Here is a 20,685-nt window from a genome sequence, read left to right as displayed (position 1 = left end):
ATCTATCAATCAGTGCTATATAATTCAAAATATGGATTTTTAAATTAACTGATAATTCAAAAAATTGCAAGTTTGAATGACTGCTAGAGGAGGCTATAATACGCAGAGACTGAAGTTGCCATTACTTCATGTATTAATGAACTATGTAGTTTATGTAGTCAAGTATGTGTACTTGTATGATGAAGTATGATGAAACCTGTACTAGTGTACAGGGAGTGAATGAAGAATACAACAGGAAAGGCATACAATCAACAATTGATAAAGACAACAAATTTAGTTGTTGTCAACATTAGAAATAGATTACATTTTTCAATAAGACTACTATAATATGACCCACAGAAGTGTGTGCCACGTTGGGATTATTTAGAAATTAACTTTACTTTTTTTGAATATGAGATAGTTATTGTATAGATTCACTACTTAATGACTTACATAATGATTTAGAGAAAATACAAACCCATATGTACAGTCTGTATGACATAATGCCACATGGTTTGGCCTGCGTTCACGCGTGGACCTGTCCCTTTTTTTTAACTTCCGTTTTCCGTGACTCCAGCCAATCAGAGTCGACTCACAGCCCTTCACCACAGCCAATCGGGTGACGATCTGCTCTTCTCGAAAACATGTCGCCCATGAAGCTGTGTGTTCCAGGTGAGTCCCGTAAACTTGTATTTCTAACCCGTTTATCCCAGACTTTGGACCTTTTTTCTAATATTCTCCTCAAGTAGATTTACTGTGATGCTTTCGCGTAAAGTTAAACTGCAGTCTGACGGGGTTAAATCCTGATAATCATTTCCAGCTGCCACGCGTGGAGTGGGCTTTAGCTTCCCGCACAGTTACTGTTGCCTTCAATGACTTTTTAGCTAGTTGTTCGTACCAGAGAGGAGAAAGTGGTTTCAGGTGTAATTGTTTTACTGTTCTTATTTGCACTCGGCATTCTAGAGTTTTACTTTTTTCACGGCAGGTTTCATCACAGCAGCCCTGCCCATCGCCTCGGGCAGGATAACATTCCTTTGCTCTCTTGTTTTGACGCACCCATGGGAAATCCGCACAGATATGTTGCGCGTGGTAGCAGTAAACGTTCACACAGTGTTTATTTATCGTATGTGGTCTAATGCTGTTAAATATCAGTGCTGTGGACGGTCACGCATGACGAGCTTTTGTTGTGCTAGATGCTAGTTATGAAGAGTAATGGGTCGTGGTTTTGGTGTAACGTGTGTCCCTACATGTCTGGAATAGATATGTCACTATAGCAATGTAAAGACAGGTAAACACACACAGTTACACCCAGAATTCTGTTATGTTGAGGCAATCCACACAGACTGTAACTTAAAGGGACAGTTCAACTCAAAACTCAAGTATTTACGTTTCACTTGTGGTTTGCAGGGCTTTTTATTCATCCACATCGATTTGGTGTAAATCTAAGAGATGTTTGTTTTCAATGCGTTTCAAGAAGAAGGCACTTGATATCAAAAATCACTTGGCAACTGTTTAAACGTACAAAAAAAGCAGTCTTGGCACATGTCATGGCTCAGCTTAGGAGAATGACATTCATGTTTACATCCTGCGGTGCTGTGGCAAGCATGAGCATGTTCATATCCCCAAAACCCTGCAACTCATATCAAAACAGCCCAGATGGATAAATTGCACAGCGGGCCACAGCGGAATTAAAATATTTGAATTTGGGGTCAGGAAGCATGGCGCTTTCTCTTCTTGAAAGATCTGCTAAAAGGGCAGCACCATCATTTAATTATATTAAACACAATAAACAGCTAAAATGAACAACATGAAAACTTACTCACATAAAACATGTGCACACAAACAAGGTACACTGCAAGGATTTCACCAGATCCCTAAACTCATTCAGTGTAACAGGTACTTGTAGTCAAAGTTGGGATTGCAATTTATTCCAGACATTAGGTGCTGAAAACCTAAACACTATCTTCTTTCTTGCCAGGTTCAGTTTGTACTTTGTAGACTATAAATAGCATAACATCCATAGAACGGAGATCATGTTTCCTTGTTTAAAGACAAGAGAGAAGGGGAGGAGTGATGCCCAGAGTGTTTTTTTTTAATGAACACATACCAATGACTGAGGCGTTAACTTTACAATAAAACACACAATGGTGAGTGAGGGGACCGCAGTTAGTAATGAATCTTAGAGCTCTGTGGTACACACTATCAAGCTTGTAAAGGCAGTGGGTGGATGAATTTATGCATAGCAGATCTCCATAGTCAACAATGGGCAAAAAGGTTGCTTCCACTAATTTCTAGTTACTGAAGTCATTTGACCTGGGAATGAATGCTGACTGTACCCCAAACTGAAGACAGAAGCCAAATGTTAGTGGGTCTTACTCATGACATGGTCCTTACTCATAGATAGATGAGAGAGGTAGACATATAATGTATTGATCCCCAGGGGGAATTCAGGTATCCACTAGCAGCAGTTGGAACATGCATACAAAGGTGTAGACACACAGTGCCAAACAAAAAAACGTAAGACCAAAAAAATCTAAACAAGGTATGAGTCCAGGTGGCAATTATGTGTAAACTGTGCAAATATAAATGCAAAGTCTGTTTGCAGTGATTAACAAAAATCCAGTTTATAAATGTGTAATTTGCTTTGGAACTTTGTAACGCTTAAGTGAATGATTTATGAGTTAAGGTGTAGTGCTTTTCTCGTGGTGTTTCTTCATTGATCTTTATTTGCTTTCAGGTGACAAGCTGTGCAGTGTAGAAGACTGTATTCCTGGAACAGGAGTGTACCTGCGGCACGGCTACATATACTCATCACTAGCTGGCTATGTGCTCAGAAAAAATGAGGGCGAGGAGGTAAGGGGGGAAGCTGTGAGGCAACTAGGTGTGTTAAAGTAAAAGTATTTGTGCAATGTTTGTAAAGACAATGTTAGTGATATATGCACATGACTGAGAAAACTGAGCAGGATTTGTGTGACCTGTGTGTGCGTTGTTTTATTGCAGTTACCAGTGATCTCCGTTGTGAGGGAAACAGAAACACAACTACTGCCAGATGTAGGAGCGATAGTCACCTGCAAGGTATGTAATGGAATCAGATGCTCTTTTTTTAACCATTAAATGTTTGGATTAACTTTACAAGTTTAGATTTTTAGGTCTACTTTGTTAAATAGCTGTAGGCTTGTGCAAAATCGTATCGTGTGCAATTAATCGTCAGAAAAACTGTCATCGATTAATATTTGCCACTTATCGATTACGGCGATTAGTGCCTCGTCATGATGACACATTTTTGTGTGCGGCGTACTCTCACCATCACCCGCGCACATGTGAGTCCACAATAACAATAATGGTGGAAGGCAGTGGTATTCAGTTAAATAATGCGGAGCAGCACGTTCCTAACATAAGTTCAACGTCTGTCACCATAAGCCCGAGCACGAAGAAAGCCGAAGAAAGCGTGACGAGGACACAACGCTGGCTACAGCTGTATATAGTGCCGCGACATGCATTAGGTGAAGCGTGGAGCGTTGGTTGTTGCCATAGTAACTGAATTTTTGCTCGTATCAAATGAATGAACTCCGATCTTTATTTAAGGACTGAGCAGCAAGATAGGAAACATTACAACAGCGAAGTCTCCTCCAGCAGATGTTGGAAAGAATTCCACTCAGCTGAGAATCCGCGATACGTTTAGTCATTGTGCTGCTTACGACCAAACTAAGCACTGAAAGAACGTAACGTAGGTTGATTTGCAGACACACATTTAAATGTGAAATTGTCCGGTTTGTTTATTTGTTTGTTTTTTCTGCTGCTGTTCTACAGTCTGAGTGAAAACATGCACTAGTCTGTGACATATTCCAGTCGCAGGTTCATTTGCGCAGACACATTTTTTAACTTTAATAATCACTGATGTGACTTTTTTGAACTTATTTGTCTATTTGTCTGTTTAATTTGAATGTTGACATGCTTTGTGACCTTAAGATAAAAACATTTGAAGGACAAAGTTACTTTAAATGTTTGCTTCATTATTATTTTGAAGCAGTTTGTGCCTCAATATTATCAATACATATTTCCATGGCTGGTTGGTGCCTAATCACTACTCACCAGCTTAACCTATTAGAATGAAGTAGTTAACTTGACTGATGATTTGTCGGTATCATGCTAGAACACTGTGCCGATTTAGAGTCAAAAACATGTAAGTGCAATTGTCATCAATTAATCGTCAAATTAATTGTTATCGGCTAAATGCCAATGCAATTAATCGTGATTAATTTTTTTGCCAATACCCTAAATAGCTGTTTTTTGTATTCAACAGGTAACAAGCATCAACCCCAGGTTCGCCAAAGTCCACATCCTTTACGTAGGATCCACACCACTGAAGGACCGCTTCAGAGGGACCATCAGGTAAACTGACTATAAAATAAAGCTGTGTTTTAATGCTGTTGTTTTTCCTAAACACATTCTTTCTACTTCCGCAGGAAAGAAGATGTACGAGCAACAGAAAAAGATAAGGTACGTTTAAAGTCATCACTTTCTCTTTGTTATCCAGTACAAGGATGTTAACTCTTCTTCCTGCTTGTTGCAGGTGGAGACGTACAAAAGCTTCCGACCTGGCGACATTGTCCTGGCAAAAGTTGTATCCTTCACTTGATCTTAAATGAAAACCATTCCTTTGCTAGTCAAACAATTCAGATCATGCATTAGATTTTTTTTTTGTGACCCTGGACTGGATAAGCAGGTTAGGAAAACGGATGGATGGCAAACTTCCATACTGTCTTTCATGGTGCTGAAACACTTATTCAGTAAGCTACTGTGTCCAAGGAATATGAAGTGTGGTTAATGGTATTGTTGCACCACTTCTCAAGTCTTTTTCAGCTACCTTCTGATTGTCTAAAAATCTGTTGTTGAATGCTTGACCTGTGGCGTCAGATTTCTCTCGGTGACGTTCAGTCAAACTACCTGTTGACAACAGCTGAGAATGAACTGGGCGTGGTGGTGGCCCATAGTGAAGCAGGTAAGTTCCATTGCTTAAATACACACAGCTATTTGGCACAGAAGGATCCATGCACAGATTACTAGTTTCCTGTTTGAACACAAGGTGGTGCCAAACAGCAGACTAACCACTGATTATTAGACCTACTCTGTTCATGTTTATCAAAGATTTTAGGTAGGATTATAATAGATCCAACGTACAGTATTCTCTGATCCTTGCTGAATATAAGTTGTCTTGTAATTGTTCATCAATAGTTCATGACTGTCTTTGCTATATGACAAGGTGCCCAGATGGTCCCCATCAGCTGGTGCGAGATGCAGTGCCCACGGACGCATGCCAAAGAGTTCCGTAAAGTGGCGCGAGTGCAGCCGGAGTACCTCGCCTGAGAGATCTGAAACTTCTTTCCATCACAAGGAACACACACCTTCCCCTCCTCTCTTCAGTCGCTGTCGTTAAGTAGCTGCCTAGCTTCTCTTAGATGATTCCTGAGAGCCTGGGTGACATGCGACTCATCGGCTTCTTCTGGTTTCACGTTTATCTGTCTGCACGTTTTGTCATCGTTCCATTGTGCTGGCTTGAAAACAATGAAGAGACCAAACTGCAGAAATGTATGGTTAAAAAAAAGCAGCTTTTAACTTCCTGAAGACAACCTGATAAGAACTGTATCAGTCCACTGTTACAGCTGTTAAACATTCGAATATTGCACCTAGTGATGCAGGACTCGCTCATACCCCATTTCCGGTGATGTGAATATTTCCAGGTTTTGGGCTGTTGTAGAGTTGTTTCAATGGGCCCACATCGAGCTACATTATTACCTCACTGTTTACATCTCTGCTCATTTTTTCTCCTGAAAGTTCCTCTTTTCATGGACCCGGCAGATTTGATGCTGAACTGGCTGTTTTTTTTGATGGTCACAAAGGTTTTAGTTGACAAAAGCAGGTCTTTGTTTTACACTACTCTTTGGCTGTCTAGAGAAAACGAGGCACTGGCTCTGAACCAGCCCTGGAATTGCTTCTGTGGAAATGAGGTATCAGTGTTACTTAGTATGGCAGATTATCAGGTTGCTAAAAGGAGTAGGTGGAGCAGAACGGTAAAGACGTGACTTAGACTCTTTTAATGTAAAAGGGTGTTTTGATTCGACCAGGCATGTTGCACATCTGCAGCTGACATGTTTTAAAATAATGTTGCTGAGTGACATTTTCATCTCCCGAGGCTCGTCGTTGTTTCAGATCAACTGACAGACAGACCACAACGCCTAATGACACACAGCCAACACGCACGGAATATTGAAGTACATGATAGTCAAATATTTTTGTCACATGATCACAACTGAACAGTCATGAGCCAAAAACAAGCAAGCGGTGAGGCTTCTGTTGTTTTGTTAAAGCTGACTTTTCTCATTCTTCCTTCACTTTGTGGCAAATGTGCAAGAATGAAATAAAATGACTATCAATACCAACAGTTTAAAGTTTCCTCCTTCCTCCAGCTGTAGGACGGGTCTTTAACATACAGTATGTACAAGGGGCAGTTTGCTCCTCTTCACTAGTTTCTGTGTATTTACAGCACATTGATACTCTGTAAAAACAAACCCTGGGCTGAGCCAACAGTAGACTGTGCAAAACAAAAAAAGTTAAAACAAAATGTACACAATACACCCCACCATCAATCATCGAAGCGAACCGATCGACATGCATTCACATCAATGGAGAACTTCTTATTAGATGGTGCTGCAAACCCAAGTCCTGCCCCCCTGTTACCAAGGTCCATTCTGCGCGAGTGGGCTCGCTGGAACTCTCCCAGAAGCCCTTGCTGCAGCTTTTGCTGCGCGTCCTTTCCCATTGCCATATTTGCTCTTTCAGTGCTCGTTGCAGCCGGCTGGAAACCCTTCTTGAAGCCGCCCATTAACCGCAGGAACTTCTGCTGCTGCTCGGAGCTGTTGAACTGAGCAGTGCCCCACTGGCCCAACCCCTGCAGAACAAAAATATTATGGAGAAACATAAGAAAGTAAGTGAAAATTAATTTCACTCAGATCTATCATTATATATCTGATGATACAGGGAGGGTTGTCAGAACTTGCTTGGGCCTGCACTGGGTGGGTCTTTAGAAAGCTGCATTTGATAAAAGAGCCGTGGGGAGATTCCACACTTTTCATTATCTTAGGAGAGAAGCACTGATACTGACCGTGGGTTCAGGTGGTTTCTGAGGCTGAGAGGCCTGGTCGATCTCTATTTGTAATGCCTGTCTTCTTTCCTATTACAAACAATAGCCACACTTTATTTCACTCATCATATAGAACAAGTACAGTTGACATGTATATCTGTCCAGACTACTTACACTATACACATATAGGAAGACTTTATATCAGAATCAGAATCGAGTTTATTGCCATGTAAGTGAGGAAACACATTACTAGGAATATGCCTTAGTGTCTAGTGCAAGAGTGCACTAAATATAGAGATGTGTTTTTACTGAACAATACAGTGTCATATAAATTGACATTGTATATTAATTAATAAGCCACAACTGAAGGTAGTATCCATCAGTCCAAAAAATAAAGTATATTCATACTGTTTATTGTTTTTGAGACTCACACTTTAAGCTATGAGATAATTAACCAAAATAATAACTAAAGAGTGTGTGTGTGTGTGAATATACAGCTATGCAAGCGTTAATGAATATGCTTTTTGGGTTAAAATATTTCACAAAATATTCATTATGCAGAACTGTAACTGCCACTGGATGCAGGGAGGGACCTCAGTTTACCTGGTTGATGGTGATCTCATCAGTGTTTCCAGTTTTCTCCGACAGGAAAACCACATCCACCTGGGAAGACTCCTGAAACACAAACCGAGTCCAGTAACCATGCAGCTCAATTAGAACCACATCTGTGTACAACCTGTTCGCTTACCTGCGAGTCCTCCTGTGGGTCCTCCTGCTCTTTTTTGATCTTCTTCTTTTTCTTTACACTAGCTGCAGCTCCGTTGCCGCTCACCTGCTCTACCTTCTTCTTCTTCTTTTTGCCCTTCTTGCTGGTGGTGTCACTCTGACCTTCATCACATTGTATTACCGTTGGTTCCTCCTCCTCAGTCTTTGCCTTTTTCTTTTTCTTTTTCTTCTTCGGCTCAGTCTCCTCTGCTTCAACTGTCTCCACAGAAGATGTGCTACTCTTGCCTTTTTTAACTTTTTTCTTCAGCTCTGTCTTCTCATCGATGGAAACAATCTCCATCTTTAATTCGTCTTTCTTCTTCTTCTTTTTCTTGAGCTCTTTTCCATCTTCCTCCTCTCTGTCTAATTCTGCTTTGCTCTTTTTGCCATTGTATTTGGTCTCAGCTGCTTCGGCTACATTTCCTTCTACTTGACTTTTGGTTTCCTTCTTTATCTTCTTTTTCTTTTTTACCTCCACACACTCAGACTCTGCAGTTTCTGCCTTGATTCCATTCTCAGCTGTTTTAGCTTTCTTTCTTGTTTTTGGTACGGTGTTTTCTGAGTTTTCCTTTTTCTTCTTTTTCTTTCTGTCAGCTAACTCTTCAGTCTCATCTGTGATTTTAACTTTGTTTTTACTCTTCTTGACTTTCGTTGGCACATATTTATCTTGCAGTTCTTCTTCCTTTATAATTTCTGTTTGACTCTGTATAGATTTTACTTTTTTCTCCTTTTTTTTCTTCACCGTTTCCTCTTCCTTTACTGAAATCTCTGCAGTGTCTTCTTGCTTCTCACTCTCAGGTAGCAGCTTCTTCTTCTTCTTCTTTTTGCTGACACCTTCATCTGTGACTTCAGAACTATTGGCATCAATGAGAGAATCAGTGACAAGTTTTCTTTTCTTCTTTTTCTTCTTCTCTTCCTCCTCACCATGTCCATCCTGACACTCCTCTTCTATTACATCAACCTTCTGACTTTGCTTCTTCTCTTTTTTTACCTTTGTTACATTTTTGTTCTCAACAGAACAATTTCTGTCTTCAGTTAGAGCTCCTTTTTGTTTCTTGTGTTTTTTCTCCTTTACAAAAGTCTCTTCACTCTTCTCTTCTTCCATCACTCTCTCCACAGCAACAGAGCTGCCGCTTGTCTGGACAGAGAAATACAATTACTGAAAGACATGGACTGTATTTGACATTAAATGGTAAAAACAAAGCCATGTAAGTGTGAGAATAATAGCGCAATAGTCATGTACCCAAGGTTTTGCTGGCTGCTTGGGCTGGGACTGCAGATCGATGTCTCGTTGCAGGGCCAGCAGCTTTGCCTGAAGGGAACCAAGTGGGGTTGTGTCAAAATGTTTATATTAAAAAAACATATAAACACAAGCATATTGAAAGGAAATACTTTCTAATACCAATACCTCACATAAATACATTCATAAGCATGCTGTAAAACTAAGTATTCATCCATCTATTTTTTAAACTGTGCTTGTCCATTACAGGGTCAGGGGAGGCAGGAACAGAACGGTCTCAGGCGGCCTGCAGGTTCCAACAAGGAACTGTTTTTGCTGTAAGGTGACAGTGCTAACCACTGCACCACAGTGCAGCCTAGATCAGCTTGTATTTTTCCCAATTATTTCATCAATGCGTCAAGATTTTAGGAATCAAAAATGGCTTTATTATTACTATTATTCTTTCTATTGTGCTTCAGAGGGCAAGAAGTGCCTGGATCAACCTGGCCACCAAAGCTGGATGAAACAGAGTGGAGGATTGCTGATTGATAGGTAGTTACAATATAGTTACAATAATAACTTTATTTCTAAAGCACTTTTTTAAACACTCAGTTTCAAAGTGCTGTACAATAAAATCCAAGCAGGAACAACAGCACTTGGTTAAAATACCATCCAGTAAAATTCATAAACACAAGGTGAGTCAATAAGACATAAAACAATTTAAAATATTAAAAGTAGAATAAAATATAAAATAATGATAAAAATACGAATAAAAAATGCAAGTAAAAATAGGCCCGTAAGATAAAACCAGGCATAAGCATAAAACAATTAAAAAGCAATAAAGTAAAACAATAAATGAATAGATAAATGAACCAGTTTATGAAAACTCTAAACAATAAAAGTGAGTTTTAAGAAGAGATTTAAAAGAAGACACTGAGTTTGCCCGCATGATATCCTCGGGCAGGGAGTTCCAGATTTTGGGCGCATATGCAGCAAATGCGCGGTCACCTTTTGTAATTAGCCAGGTTTTGGGGACTGATAGGAGGAGTTTACCAGAGGATCTCAGGCGGAGTTCAGGCTCGTGAGGGGTTAAAAGGTCCTGCATATAAGAGGGGGCGAGGCCATTTATTGCTTTAAAAACCATCAGTAAAATCTTAAAATCAATTCTAAAAAAAGTGAAGGGCAGCTAGAACTGGTATTATGTGGTCACTTCTCCTTGTATGAGTTAGAAGCCTTGCAGCGGCATTCTGTATTAATTGTAGTCTGTGAATGTTATGTTTACTGATACCAGAATAGAGGGCGTTGCAGTAGTCTAGCCTGGAGGAGATTACAACAATGACACTATAAATCTTAGGATTGGCAGTAACTGGCACAGTGTCTCACAGTTAACCTGTTCTAGCTTTTATTCCTGAACTCAACACTGGACATAAATAATATATTCTTCCTTAAAATGGGATAGCCTGTGTAATAAATCCATACCTGATCAACAAAATTCCCAGAGCGTGTAGGTGCAGGCTTTTCAGAGACAAACACTATGTCCTCATCGGAATCCGTCTGAAACAGAGTGAATAAAAAGGCACACATTCTGAGCCAACACATACAGGATATTTTTGAAAAGACCCTAAAGTTGAGATTTAGCAACAAGTTCCTATGCAATCCATTCAGAAAGACAACACGGCAACACATAGCGTGAAGAATGAGGAAACCAGGTTTATTCATTATGCTAGTTTTAGGGGACACTAGACATGCTAGCGAGCTAAGAGCTAAACAGCAGCTAAACTATAAACCACTGACCAAACAACTAATTCAGTCAGCAACGCGATGAGATACATTCGCGGTGGGTGCACGGAATATAAATAAATGCACACTTGAAGCATGCTTTACTTACTTTGGACACTTTGATCATTCACGTGGATTCCCCGCTTACGTTCTTGACCCGGAAGTCGATTTTCCTCCTTCCTGTAGCGACGAGACAGGCGTCCGTAGCAACGTGCACGTGCACGTAAGCATTGTGGCTACAAGTATTCCTTGTATGTTTGTTGTTTCTGTTGTGTTACATTACAACATTTTAGTCATGAGCTTTTAGGCTAAGCTGTAGCTAACATTAGCACACTCTTAATTGAAACAATACGGACGCTAAACTAAGAATATTAGCAGCCCACACACTTGCCTTCTGGTACCTGCAACCCCAGGGATTTTTTTTCACCACCTTGTTGGTCTCTTGTTTGCATAACACTGTGTGCTACTCAACCACCAGCCGACAAAGCTAAACTTAATGGATGCGGACAATAAGACCAGACAACATTTTAACAGAAAATGTGCACTGATGTATTAGCCACTTTGTGCAAATCACATCACAGACATTCATGTTACGCTGCCATAACACAGTGACAGTGCTATCATCATAAGAGCATTTCAAAAAGAGAAATACCAGTGCTTTTTTTTCTCCCCACATTTGGAACGTTTACAGTACACGTTTAAAAATCAGTTATATAGGGTTATTACATAAAAATCCTATATTTCCATTGCACAATATCAGATATCAGAGCACACACCTGTACACAAAAGCAAAATTATTAACAGTTTAGTTATTTACTCCATTATTATAGCAAAAAAAAAAAAGAAAGAAATCACAACTTTACCATGATGACAGTCGGATCAAATGTTATGGATTTAAATCAGGAGGATAGAAACCGCAACCAACCAGTCACATATGAGGTTTTTTTTTAAATATTGCTGTGTTTGAACAGCTGATGCCAACTAGAATTCTGAAGTTAGAATCAATAACAAAAACATCATAGAAGAAATGTCTCCAGTTCAATTCATGGACAAATGTTTTCTTTGTATTTATAATACAGTATAAAGTTATCCTGAATGCCAGAAAACGCAGAGAAAAGGTAAGTAAATCCTTTGAGATTATCTAATGTGTTAAATTTTGCAGCGCAGCGTCATTTAGGCATTTAAATTTCTTTAGGAAGAACGAGAAACAGCAGATGGCAGTATTAACCCAAGTTGAGGCTATCCTGTATCAGAGCATCAGACCAGGTATGATCATTAAACAGGTTAAGGTGTCTTTTTTGCAGAGGAAAGGCTGGTTATCTTACAGGGCAGTTTTGGGCAAATACAGTTTGATAGAAGATGGCTTCAAGATAACCAATTTGGCATTGCAAGAACATGGCTGATAAGGGCCCAGATTTCCTTTGATCATTGTGCCAGTGTTAATCATAAAGATTAAGATGAAGATCTCATAAAGATTGTTTGATGCTCACCACCAGTTAATGCAGAAAAACAAGTAATTCCAAAGGATTCACAAGCCTTTTCTCGCCCCTTTATATATAAGAAACTGGCATGTATCACAAACATCGTGTCTTTATTGATCAGCAGCCTTACTGGATCCTGGATGAATGAAAACACCCTGAAACTGTCTGACAAAGTCCAAAAAAAAGCCTGTTTCTTAGCTGTCAGTCATCACTGGTCTCTCATTCATCAAGGTGAGACTTCACTGTCAACAATCAGTGTTGAAACTGAAATGAATATTGAATATTGAATTTTCTTCCATATACCATATATATCAAAATTCTATAAAACACTAAGAACACATTTGACAAAATACATTACTTTTAAACTTTGCTTTAACATGCGTCTCCCAGACAAAACCAGCGCTGATAAAGTGCAAAACCTCTGACAGTAAACCCTATACTGCAGAATTAGTATCGCAATATTAAATGGCTTTTAGTAAATGCTTATTAAAAACATGTTTAAAAAACAGACTGTAACGTTCACCTTTTATATCTATTTGATAGTCCTTTACAATCCTGCTCAAGCTCTGTGAAATATATGAAATTTATGAAAATGTGCACTGGGATGGAGAGAGAGAGAGAGAGAGAGAGAGAGGGAGGAAAGCCCTACTAGAGTCCTTTGGGGCTTGAACTACAGAGAGTGAGCTTTGTGGGCATTTGCAGGCCATTTACATAAACATCCTAAACGCTTGTTTTGTTGTAGAAGGAAACCAGAGAGAAGAACAAAAAAAGTGCAGTTTTACCAAGCAGATGTTAGTAACGGCACTGCTCAGGCAAAAGTGTTTGATTCACTACATTTAGTCAGCCTTTGAGCTCTAACAGCAGCTCATTCAGAAAGTCTCCTCCAACATGACGTGGTTTTATATATAACATTATCGCTCCAAGCACTCTCTCACTCTGTTTAAATGTCAGTTAAGCAACATGTCCTCACGAAAAAACACCACATTTGGTCGATGAGACATCCATCAGCTGCGACACACGGTTGCATTTATGCTAACAGAACACATGGAGACATTAGGTGGGGTTACATGTGAGGCGTTCGAGTCCCCGTGACACCACGAGCTGTTCTGTTTTCACCTGGTGTTGGGTTTTGTGTGGGTACATTTTGATAATCGTGTCTGGATTTGATATAAAAATGACTTGAGGCTCAGCATTAAAAATGGGGTATAAGGGGTTAATTTAAGATCATCAGAAATCCATAGCATTTAACACATTTTACAAGGAGAATCGTTCCAGTCGTGCGGTTGCCAATTTCGGCTATCATCATGCCAAGGCCCACCCCACCCATGAACACGTAGAGATTCAGCCGGAGGAACATGCACACGTGTTCCATTTTCAAGGACTGAAACATGGACCTAACGTCATGTTTTCCTGGTGAGGACAGGCTGTTATTAAGACTGTATGTGCTGGTCACAATAATGCACCGTAAACACTGATGCTTCACTGCATGAAGCTGTTACTCCTCTCTCTCTTTTGATTTCAGTTTTCATTTCCAGTCTGCCAATACAGAGGCAATCAAGAACAATTAAGCAATTAAATACTGTTTTTAAAATCCATACATGTGTGCAGAAACACAAACACAGGTAATATCTCTACGTCACATGAAATCGATTCCATATGATATGTACTGCTCCTTCTTGTTAGGCAATGGGATATTCTTCTGTAGTTTCCACCCATGTTACCATAACCGACGTCCAGTGTAATTAATGGGGGCCGTGGGCATCTACAAGAGATACATAAGCAGTGAGAAAGCAAGTTAATTTTTCAGTGACGGAGAGTTTCTGCCATACTTACTGTACCACCGTTCATGACCAAGGCCATCTCAGTGGGTTGGTAGACATGTCCTCTGAAGGCAATGCCTGGACGCATGCTGCCATGGCTGCTGTGGTATGTTCCAGTTTGAAGAGCTGACACACCAAGAATGACAAAGAGAAGTTACATAAACGTACTCCCTAACTTTAAGACCCTTAAAGGTAGGGTAGGAGATTTCATTCTGATGCGCTTTTTGTTAAATTAGTGTAACTTCTCTTTACAATCTGATAGCAACCAATTAGTTCGGCAGTTTCGCTTTAAAACGAAGAATATTAATCATCTGTGGAAGCTAAAAAACACTAAAAACATCAGCCAATCCTCCGAGGCACACCTGCGCAGAGAGGTACATGCATGATGGCCGAAGTCACAGACTGGTTGGGAGGCGTGGCTTCGGGGTGAGCTCAGAGAGAAAGAGGTGTGTGTTTACTTTCAAAATCTGGCTGACTCTCACTGAGTTTTCAAAATCTCCTACCCTACCTTTAATGCCTAAATCACAAGCTTGAAGTGAGGCACGGGGACTTCATCAGTTCTAACTGTTCTTGTGGTGAATGCAGGTTTATAGAGGACAGTGGGTGGATCTCATGCCCCAATATTTACATGTTGGTTATATTGGCTGTCTGTTGAGGCTCTTTGTATGCAGGCTGCTGTCCTCTCTAGTGTTGGTTAGGTGTCTTCTTTTTGTGACTTTGATATAATGTGGTGCTAACATCCACCCCTAGGAAGTTTCCCCCCATGTCTACTTGTCCAATGAAAACAGTGGGTTGTTAACCCCACCACAATCCCACCACCACAGCTTCCCTGCAGTCCTTACAGTTCTTAGCCAGTCGTTAGTCAGAATACACCCTCAACACACAGTCAGAATAACAAACACAGGTAAGTATTGAGCCGTTTGCAACAGCTGTCATCATGACATCCACCCACTGAGGTCCTGCACCACATATAAACCTCTTTCTCCACCAGAACAGTTAGAACTGATGAAGCTGCTTGGAGGGGCAACCTCGCTTCAACCTTATGAATGAAAATAACCTGGACCACTGAGAACCGTGATCAACCTCATGCCCAATGGACACCCACACTGGTTGATTATGGCTGATTAGACCCCTTTTTAGGACATCTGGATATTGTGTTTGTTGATTCACTGTTTAATGAAAGAACTACCTTAAGTGGTGCTCTTTTGTACATGAAGTCTGGTCTCCCGCCTTTTTGGAGGACAACGTTTGACCTTGTTTGTAACCCGTTTAATTCTTTTTCTGATGTAAAAAAGGGAGTTTGTTGTTTTCATAAGAGCTGGTCATGCTGCTCTACAAGGTCATGGTGATATCCCTTTAGCAAATGATTGTTTGTCTGTTGTTACAAATGTACGGCCACTTTGCTGTCAATATGTTTAATTTATGGCACAATTCATACAGGATCGGTAAAGGCAGCATAATGAGGCAATCTTCTTAGCAGTGCTATAGCAGAGCCTGTGTTGTGGAAGCAGCTTATGACTCCATGGTGAATCATCCTGTCAATTTAAAACTAAACTACTTAAAAGTCTGTGACCATAGACGTGGGTTAGAATACCTGCAGCAGCCGGCACAATCTGCTGCTCGAAACAATTCATTTTGAATGAATTTAAAACATTTGAGTCAATTTTTTTTAAGTCGCTAATAGCCTTTTTTTGCACATCAGTAGCCCAGTGTTCATATTGGCTGAAATAATTACAGTGGCCGCAGCACAAACACAGCAGAGTCCCATGTCTCTGTGTTGAGCAACAACATCACTGTGGAGATGAGCTAACAGTGAAAAACAAACATTTCAGCATGTACAGCAATCTTTTAGTGTTTTAAACCGTTAAAAGTTTTTTATCAGATCTGAGCTTTTACATGTGTTATAATAGATTAAGTCTTCATAACCTTAATTAAAGCCAGCTGGCGGGTGCTGCCTGTTGTCATAATTGTAGGGTTTTTTTATTGAGCCGTGGTTTTTATCTAGCTCGGCTGTGACTCACCAAACTTTAATAACTGTTGTGTATAAGCCTGTAATTTTAATGTATTAAACATGGATTACACCACATCATCCATTATGGCTAATAGCAGCAGCCTTAACCCTCTACCTGCACTTTCACAAAGTGAATTTGTGTATAATCAGTTCTGCACTGCATGGCCAACAAATATCATTCACATCCTGAAGTCTGTATGTTGTTTTTCTTTGCCGCCACCGCCTTCGCGCTGTGTTTATCCTGCCTCATCGAGGTTTAGCTCCTCATCTGTGCATCTGGCTTCGAATAAGTGTGGAGAGCAGTGAAAGTGAAATGAGTCACAATGCTCCCTGTAGAAAAGCTTGTTGGATAATCAGGCATTTTATGGGGATTAATTGGATTTTGGATTCTGCATAGTGGCTATAACTCATCCACACTGGCTGTAAACAGGCCTACTTGGTGCTCCTGGCAATACAGTGGTCACATTATGTAAGTTAAATATTAAAATAATCTGTAGTCCAAGATTTATTGCTTAATTGTTTTATGGTTTGACTTTTTGCAGATTAGTCTAGCTAAATTTGTTTTTAATTGATTGATCAAATTGTAATTTCATTGGAAGGACCACTGTGGCTCCTCATCACTGCTGATCACAGTATAGATTTGTTTTTGTTGTTTGATTTATGTCATTTATTACTGTCCATTTTTGTTGTCAGTTGCCTAGCAACAGGGGTCTGATTACTTACTGTAAAACTCTTAAATGCCAAAGCCATTTTGTACTCAGTCTAACAAAGTATGACATTTGACCCGCTGACAGCATCATTGAATGTAGGTCGAAAGTTGATTTTTTGAGGAAAAGAAAAAAAATCCTCTATAATGCCTCCTGCTATAATGACATGACATACAGACATTAGGTAGGCCTACTTGCACTGTGCTCCTCCACGGAAAAGGCCTGGTTTTCTGGGAAGGGTCGGTGAGAGTGTGCAGGAAGCTCATCCCCAAAATGTGGAGGAGTAGCCGTGTGACCGGTGTCATAGAAATCTTGTGTATTGGATTCTGGATTTTTCCGGAGACACAGGTGCGCCTCTGGGATGGCGTGGAACAGCAGCAGGATCCAGCCTTGAATGACCAAAGCCACAGCCAGTGCAGGCTCATCCAGCCCTTTCATATCTCTCTTTCCTCCTCCGCCTCCTTTTTCTCTGTTGCCCTTACCCCGCAATGCTTGGCTGCCGTAAAGGTAAAACCCCAGCCAGGCCACCCAGAGCAATGCAGATGCAAGACTGGAAAGAAAGAGCCAGACGGCATTACACTTCCATCTCCTTTTTTCACTGTCTCCTTCTCTGTCTTCTTCACTACTCCCTCCTTCTCCTACCAACTCTCCTCCGCACAGCACCACCCCCAGAGAGAGACCCATGGCTATGAGGAGCAGCCCCAGAGTGTAGCTGCAAGTCAGGGCAAAGTCCAAAGGTGGATACTCGCAGGCCGGGTGACCCTCTCTAACTACAGTCAGCAGGACCCATTCAGCAGAGATTATCCCCTGAACCAAGGCCAAGGCCAGACCCAGGGCTGCCAGCGTGCTGCCCGATGGGCTGCTCTTCCCTGCCACCAGCCTCCTGAGCCTCACACCCTGCACTAACAAGCTGGAAAAGCAGAGGGCAAAAAGGGGTCCCCAGAAGGCTCGGCGAACCACACAGAGTGCCTGGTTCTTCCCCACGAGGAAAGCAAGAGAGATGATAAAAATTCCAAGGAGCGTGCCCAGCAGCAGGAGCAGAGGCCCCAGGCCGGAGCGCCTGGCAGGGTCGGAAATGGAGGGCAGCTTAACTAGCAGGAGCACGGCGAGGACCAGAGAGGCGAGGCCGCCGCTGCAGGCCACGGCCTCTAGAACCACGCCCCACACTGCCTCCAGGTCGCAGAGCACCCTGTAAGGGGGGTCCACATCCACACTGCATCCCCGAGGAGGAGGAGAAGGGTGGGAAGAGCCATAGCCAATCAGTGACAGGAGGCAGATGAGGATAGGGCTGACGGCCATCTTAGAGAAAAAAGACAGGGGAAAATATATAGTGATGAAAAGAGAGAGGGAGAAAGGGTTAAAGGAGAGGGAGAAAGGTATAGCACAGGTACACAGACGTAAACAAGCGGTGACTCAGGGAGGAGGAGGAGGAGGAGGAGGAGGGGAGTCAGGAATCTGGATCCAGCAGTAAATTAGTGTAAATTTGTCCTTAAAGCATCCTCATGAATCACAACGCACGTCAGTATCTGTTCAGATCCAGTAAACCTGTTGTGTGAGATGTTTGTCATCCTTCCGACACACACACACACACACACACACACACTGCACAGAATAGAACTGCTTTTAGCACTGGGCAATAGTTTCCATGGTAACGGGAAACAGCGTGGGCTGGATTCATTGCATACTGGGCTTTTGAGGAGTGGAGTTCAATACCCAAACACACACACACACACACACACACACACACACAATGTTTATACTCATTTGTGAGGACCACTTATTGACATAATGCATTCTCCAGTTAAAGTTTTTTTTCCCCAAACAGTGAATAAGTGAGGCAAAAATGTTCTCTTCAGCAAGAATCTACACATCGCACATACACAGCAACACAAGCGCATATGGACATACAAGACAACAACTTCCCATTAGATTGTTTTCATGTCGAACTCACCTCAGTTGAATTGTTTACTCTTGATTACTGGCGGTGCAGAGGTATCATAATTGTCCATACGTCATACTCGGCATCACTTTAGTTAGTTGCAGTGTATTTCTTTTGTAATCCCATTTAATTGAGTCCTTGATGCTGCAGAAACAAAACGGTTTCCATTTTGTCTTTGAAAATGTCGCTGCCTGCACTCTCAGCTCCCACTGTTTTTAAAGTACTAAATAACACAGTTTGAAAGACCAGTAATGTCCTGCTGAGGCAGTGACTTGTCCAGCTGCTCCAAGAAGAATCCACAATTATGATGCATGCCTTGATACTTCACACACCCACACAGTCAAATATATCTTCATGTCCCTTTCACTCTTCTCTCTCACTCTCTGCCTCTCTCTTGCTCCCTCTGTCCTCCTCTTTCTATTCATTCTGTCTGCATGTCTCTCTCTCTCTCTCTCTCTCTCTCGCCCAGCTTCACACTGAATCTGCGGAGGTGTCAACGGAGACACAATCCCAGCTTACTTCTGCTCACCCACACACGAGGAGTATGATTTGCCGATGCACCTGTCTAACCAGGAAGAAGATAGGAAATAAGTACATAAGCATGTCAACGCACAATCAGTCCAGCATTAGTCACTCCTTTGCGCATTTCTGTGTTATTTCCTGCCTGCAGGCTCCCACGTCTTTCTCTTCCCACTTACACAATTCCTCCTCACTTCCATAGCTGTGGGAAAAGCACTGTAGAGTCATCATTGATCAGCAGATTGGACTGTTTCTTCATAGGTGGATAGGTGTCACTGTATGTTTGTGTCGATGGGATTTGGAATGAGGAAGGGCAGATGGTCAATCTGCACACAGGTGAGCTGTGTGGACATGTGACCATGCTACTAGAGAGCGTTACATAATGGCCAGGAAGACATGATTCAGCCAAGTCTTCCTTTAATCGCCTCCCCTTCGTGTGGGGTTGGAGAGGGACAGAGCATGAGGGAAATCATGACAAGGAGCGACCACTGTACAGCCGCAGCTAATCGAGTCAGTATGGATCAGTGTGTGAGAGATTGGTGATGACAGACTCTGGTGAGCTCAGGCACTGTTTGAAGCCAAACAAGCCAAAGCTGGTTTGTGGTACACAAATAAACTCACAGACAAACAGATGTAAGAGAAGAAGGGCACACCTGCACCCTGCTGTGCCAGTCTACACAGTCTAAACTGGATTTCAGTCCTCAAATGCATGTAGGCAGCAGTGAATAGAGTGATGTTCAATGGGCCAAATTATTCTCAATTTATTCACTAACTCAATTTCCATTCTAGTCAGAAGTTGAGCTGAAACACTGTTAATATTATGTGGAACAGAAACACATAATCAAAGATGAGACCAACCAGCACAGAGACTACAAATCTGGAGGAATGTTTAGCCTGGCTATGCTGTGTTTTTATATTTCTATATATGAAGGAGTCATTTTGCAGGTATTGTCAATGCTATTTTATTCATTAATCCAAGAAATTCCATGGAAAGTGGATACACAATTGAGACATATGCTAGACCTTTTCAAACTATTATGTCACATGTTTGCTCAAATTATATATTTAAGCCAAAATAATCAGGATCTGTCACACTATTGTAAGATCTATCCACTGGTGTTCATAAATCACCTGTGTGGCTAATGTTTGTAATGCTACATATGACAGGCCATGTAGCTTGATGTTTTTCACGGGAAACACATATGTAGATACAAATGTTTCTCTGCCAGCCGCTTTTTCATCTGCGATCTGTCTCTCAGGACCAGCAAAAGTAATGTATAAACACAGTTGTTTGTTGATATAACTGGTAGAGGACTCAGGAACAT

General features: G+C 41.3%; 3 protein-coding genes across 3 annotated transcripts; 1 reads left to right on the top strand and 2 right to left on the bottom strand.

Annotated features, from left to right (window-relative positions):
- The first annotated feature begins 565 nt into the window (after positions 1 to 565).
- Positions 566 to 6,419, top strand: exosc1 (exosome component 1). The gene is made up of 8 exons (XM_028413555.1): positions 566 to 651; positions 2,717 to 2,832; positions 2,980 to 3,054; positions 4,283 to 4,371; positions 4,446 to 4,479; positions 4,553 to 4,603; positions 4,897 to 4,981; positions 5,243 to 6,419. The coding sequence occupies exons 1-8, from the start codon at positions 624 to 626 to the stop codon at positions 5,344 to 5,346; spliced, it is 582 nt and encodes a 193-aa protein (XP_028269356.1). The 5' UTR covers positions 566 to 623; the 3' UTR covers positions 5,347 to 6,419.
- Positions 5,859 to 11,074, bottom strand: knop1 (lysine-rich nucleolar protein 1). Its single transcript, XM_028413540.1, has 7 exons — positions 10,993 to 11,074; positions 10,584 to 10,658; positions 9,129 to 9,197; positions 7,869 to 9,023; positions 7,724 to 7,795; positions 7,142 to 7,210; positions 5,859 to 6,928 (listed from the first exon to the last, which is right to left on the bottom strand). Exons 1-7 carry the CDS (start codon positions 11,008 to 11,010, stop codon positions 6,623 to 6,625), a joined length of 1,764 nt encoding a protein of 587 aa, XP_028269341.1. The 5' UTR covers positions 11,011 to 11,074; the 3' UTR covers positions 5,859 to 6,622.
- A 2,367-nt stretch (positions 11,075 to 13,441) lies between these two features.
- gprc5bb (G protein-coupled receptor, class C, group 5, member Bb) lies at positions 13,442 to 19,082 on the bottom strand. Its single transcript, XM_028413408.1, has 4 exons — positions 18,854 to 19,082; positions 17,097 to 18,201; positions 14,198 to 14,310; positions 13,442 to 14,126 (listed from the first exon to the last, which is right to left on the bottom strand). Exons 2-4 carry the CDS (start codon positions 18,199 to 18,201, stop codon positions 14,082 to 14,084), a joined length of 1,263 nt encoding a protein of 420 aa, XP_028269209.1. The 5' UTR covers positions 18,854 to 19,082; the 3' UTR covers positions 13,442 to 14,081.
- Positions 19,083 to 20,685: the final 1,603 nt, after the last annotated feature.

The sequence above is a fragment of the Parambassis ranga genome, chromosome 1, assembly GCF_900634625.1.
Source record: "Parambassis ranga chromosome 1, fParRan2.1, whole genome shotgun sequence".
In the NCBI taxonomy this organism is placed as follows: Eukaryota; Metazoa; Chordata; class Actinopteri; family Ambassidae; genus Parambassis; species Parambassis ranga.
Note: the sequence above shows the minus strand (reverse complement) of the source record. Positions and strands in the feature narration are given on the sequence as shown.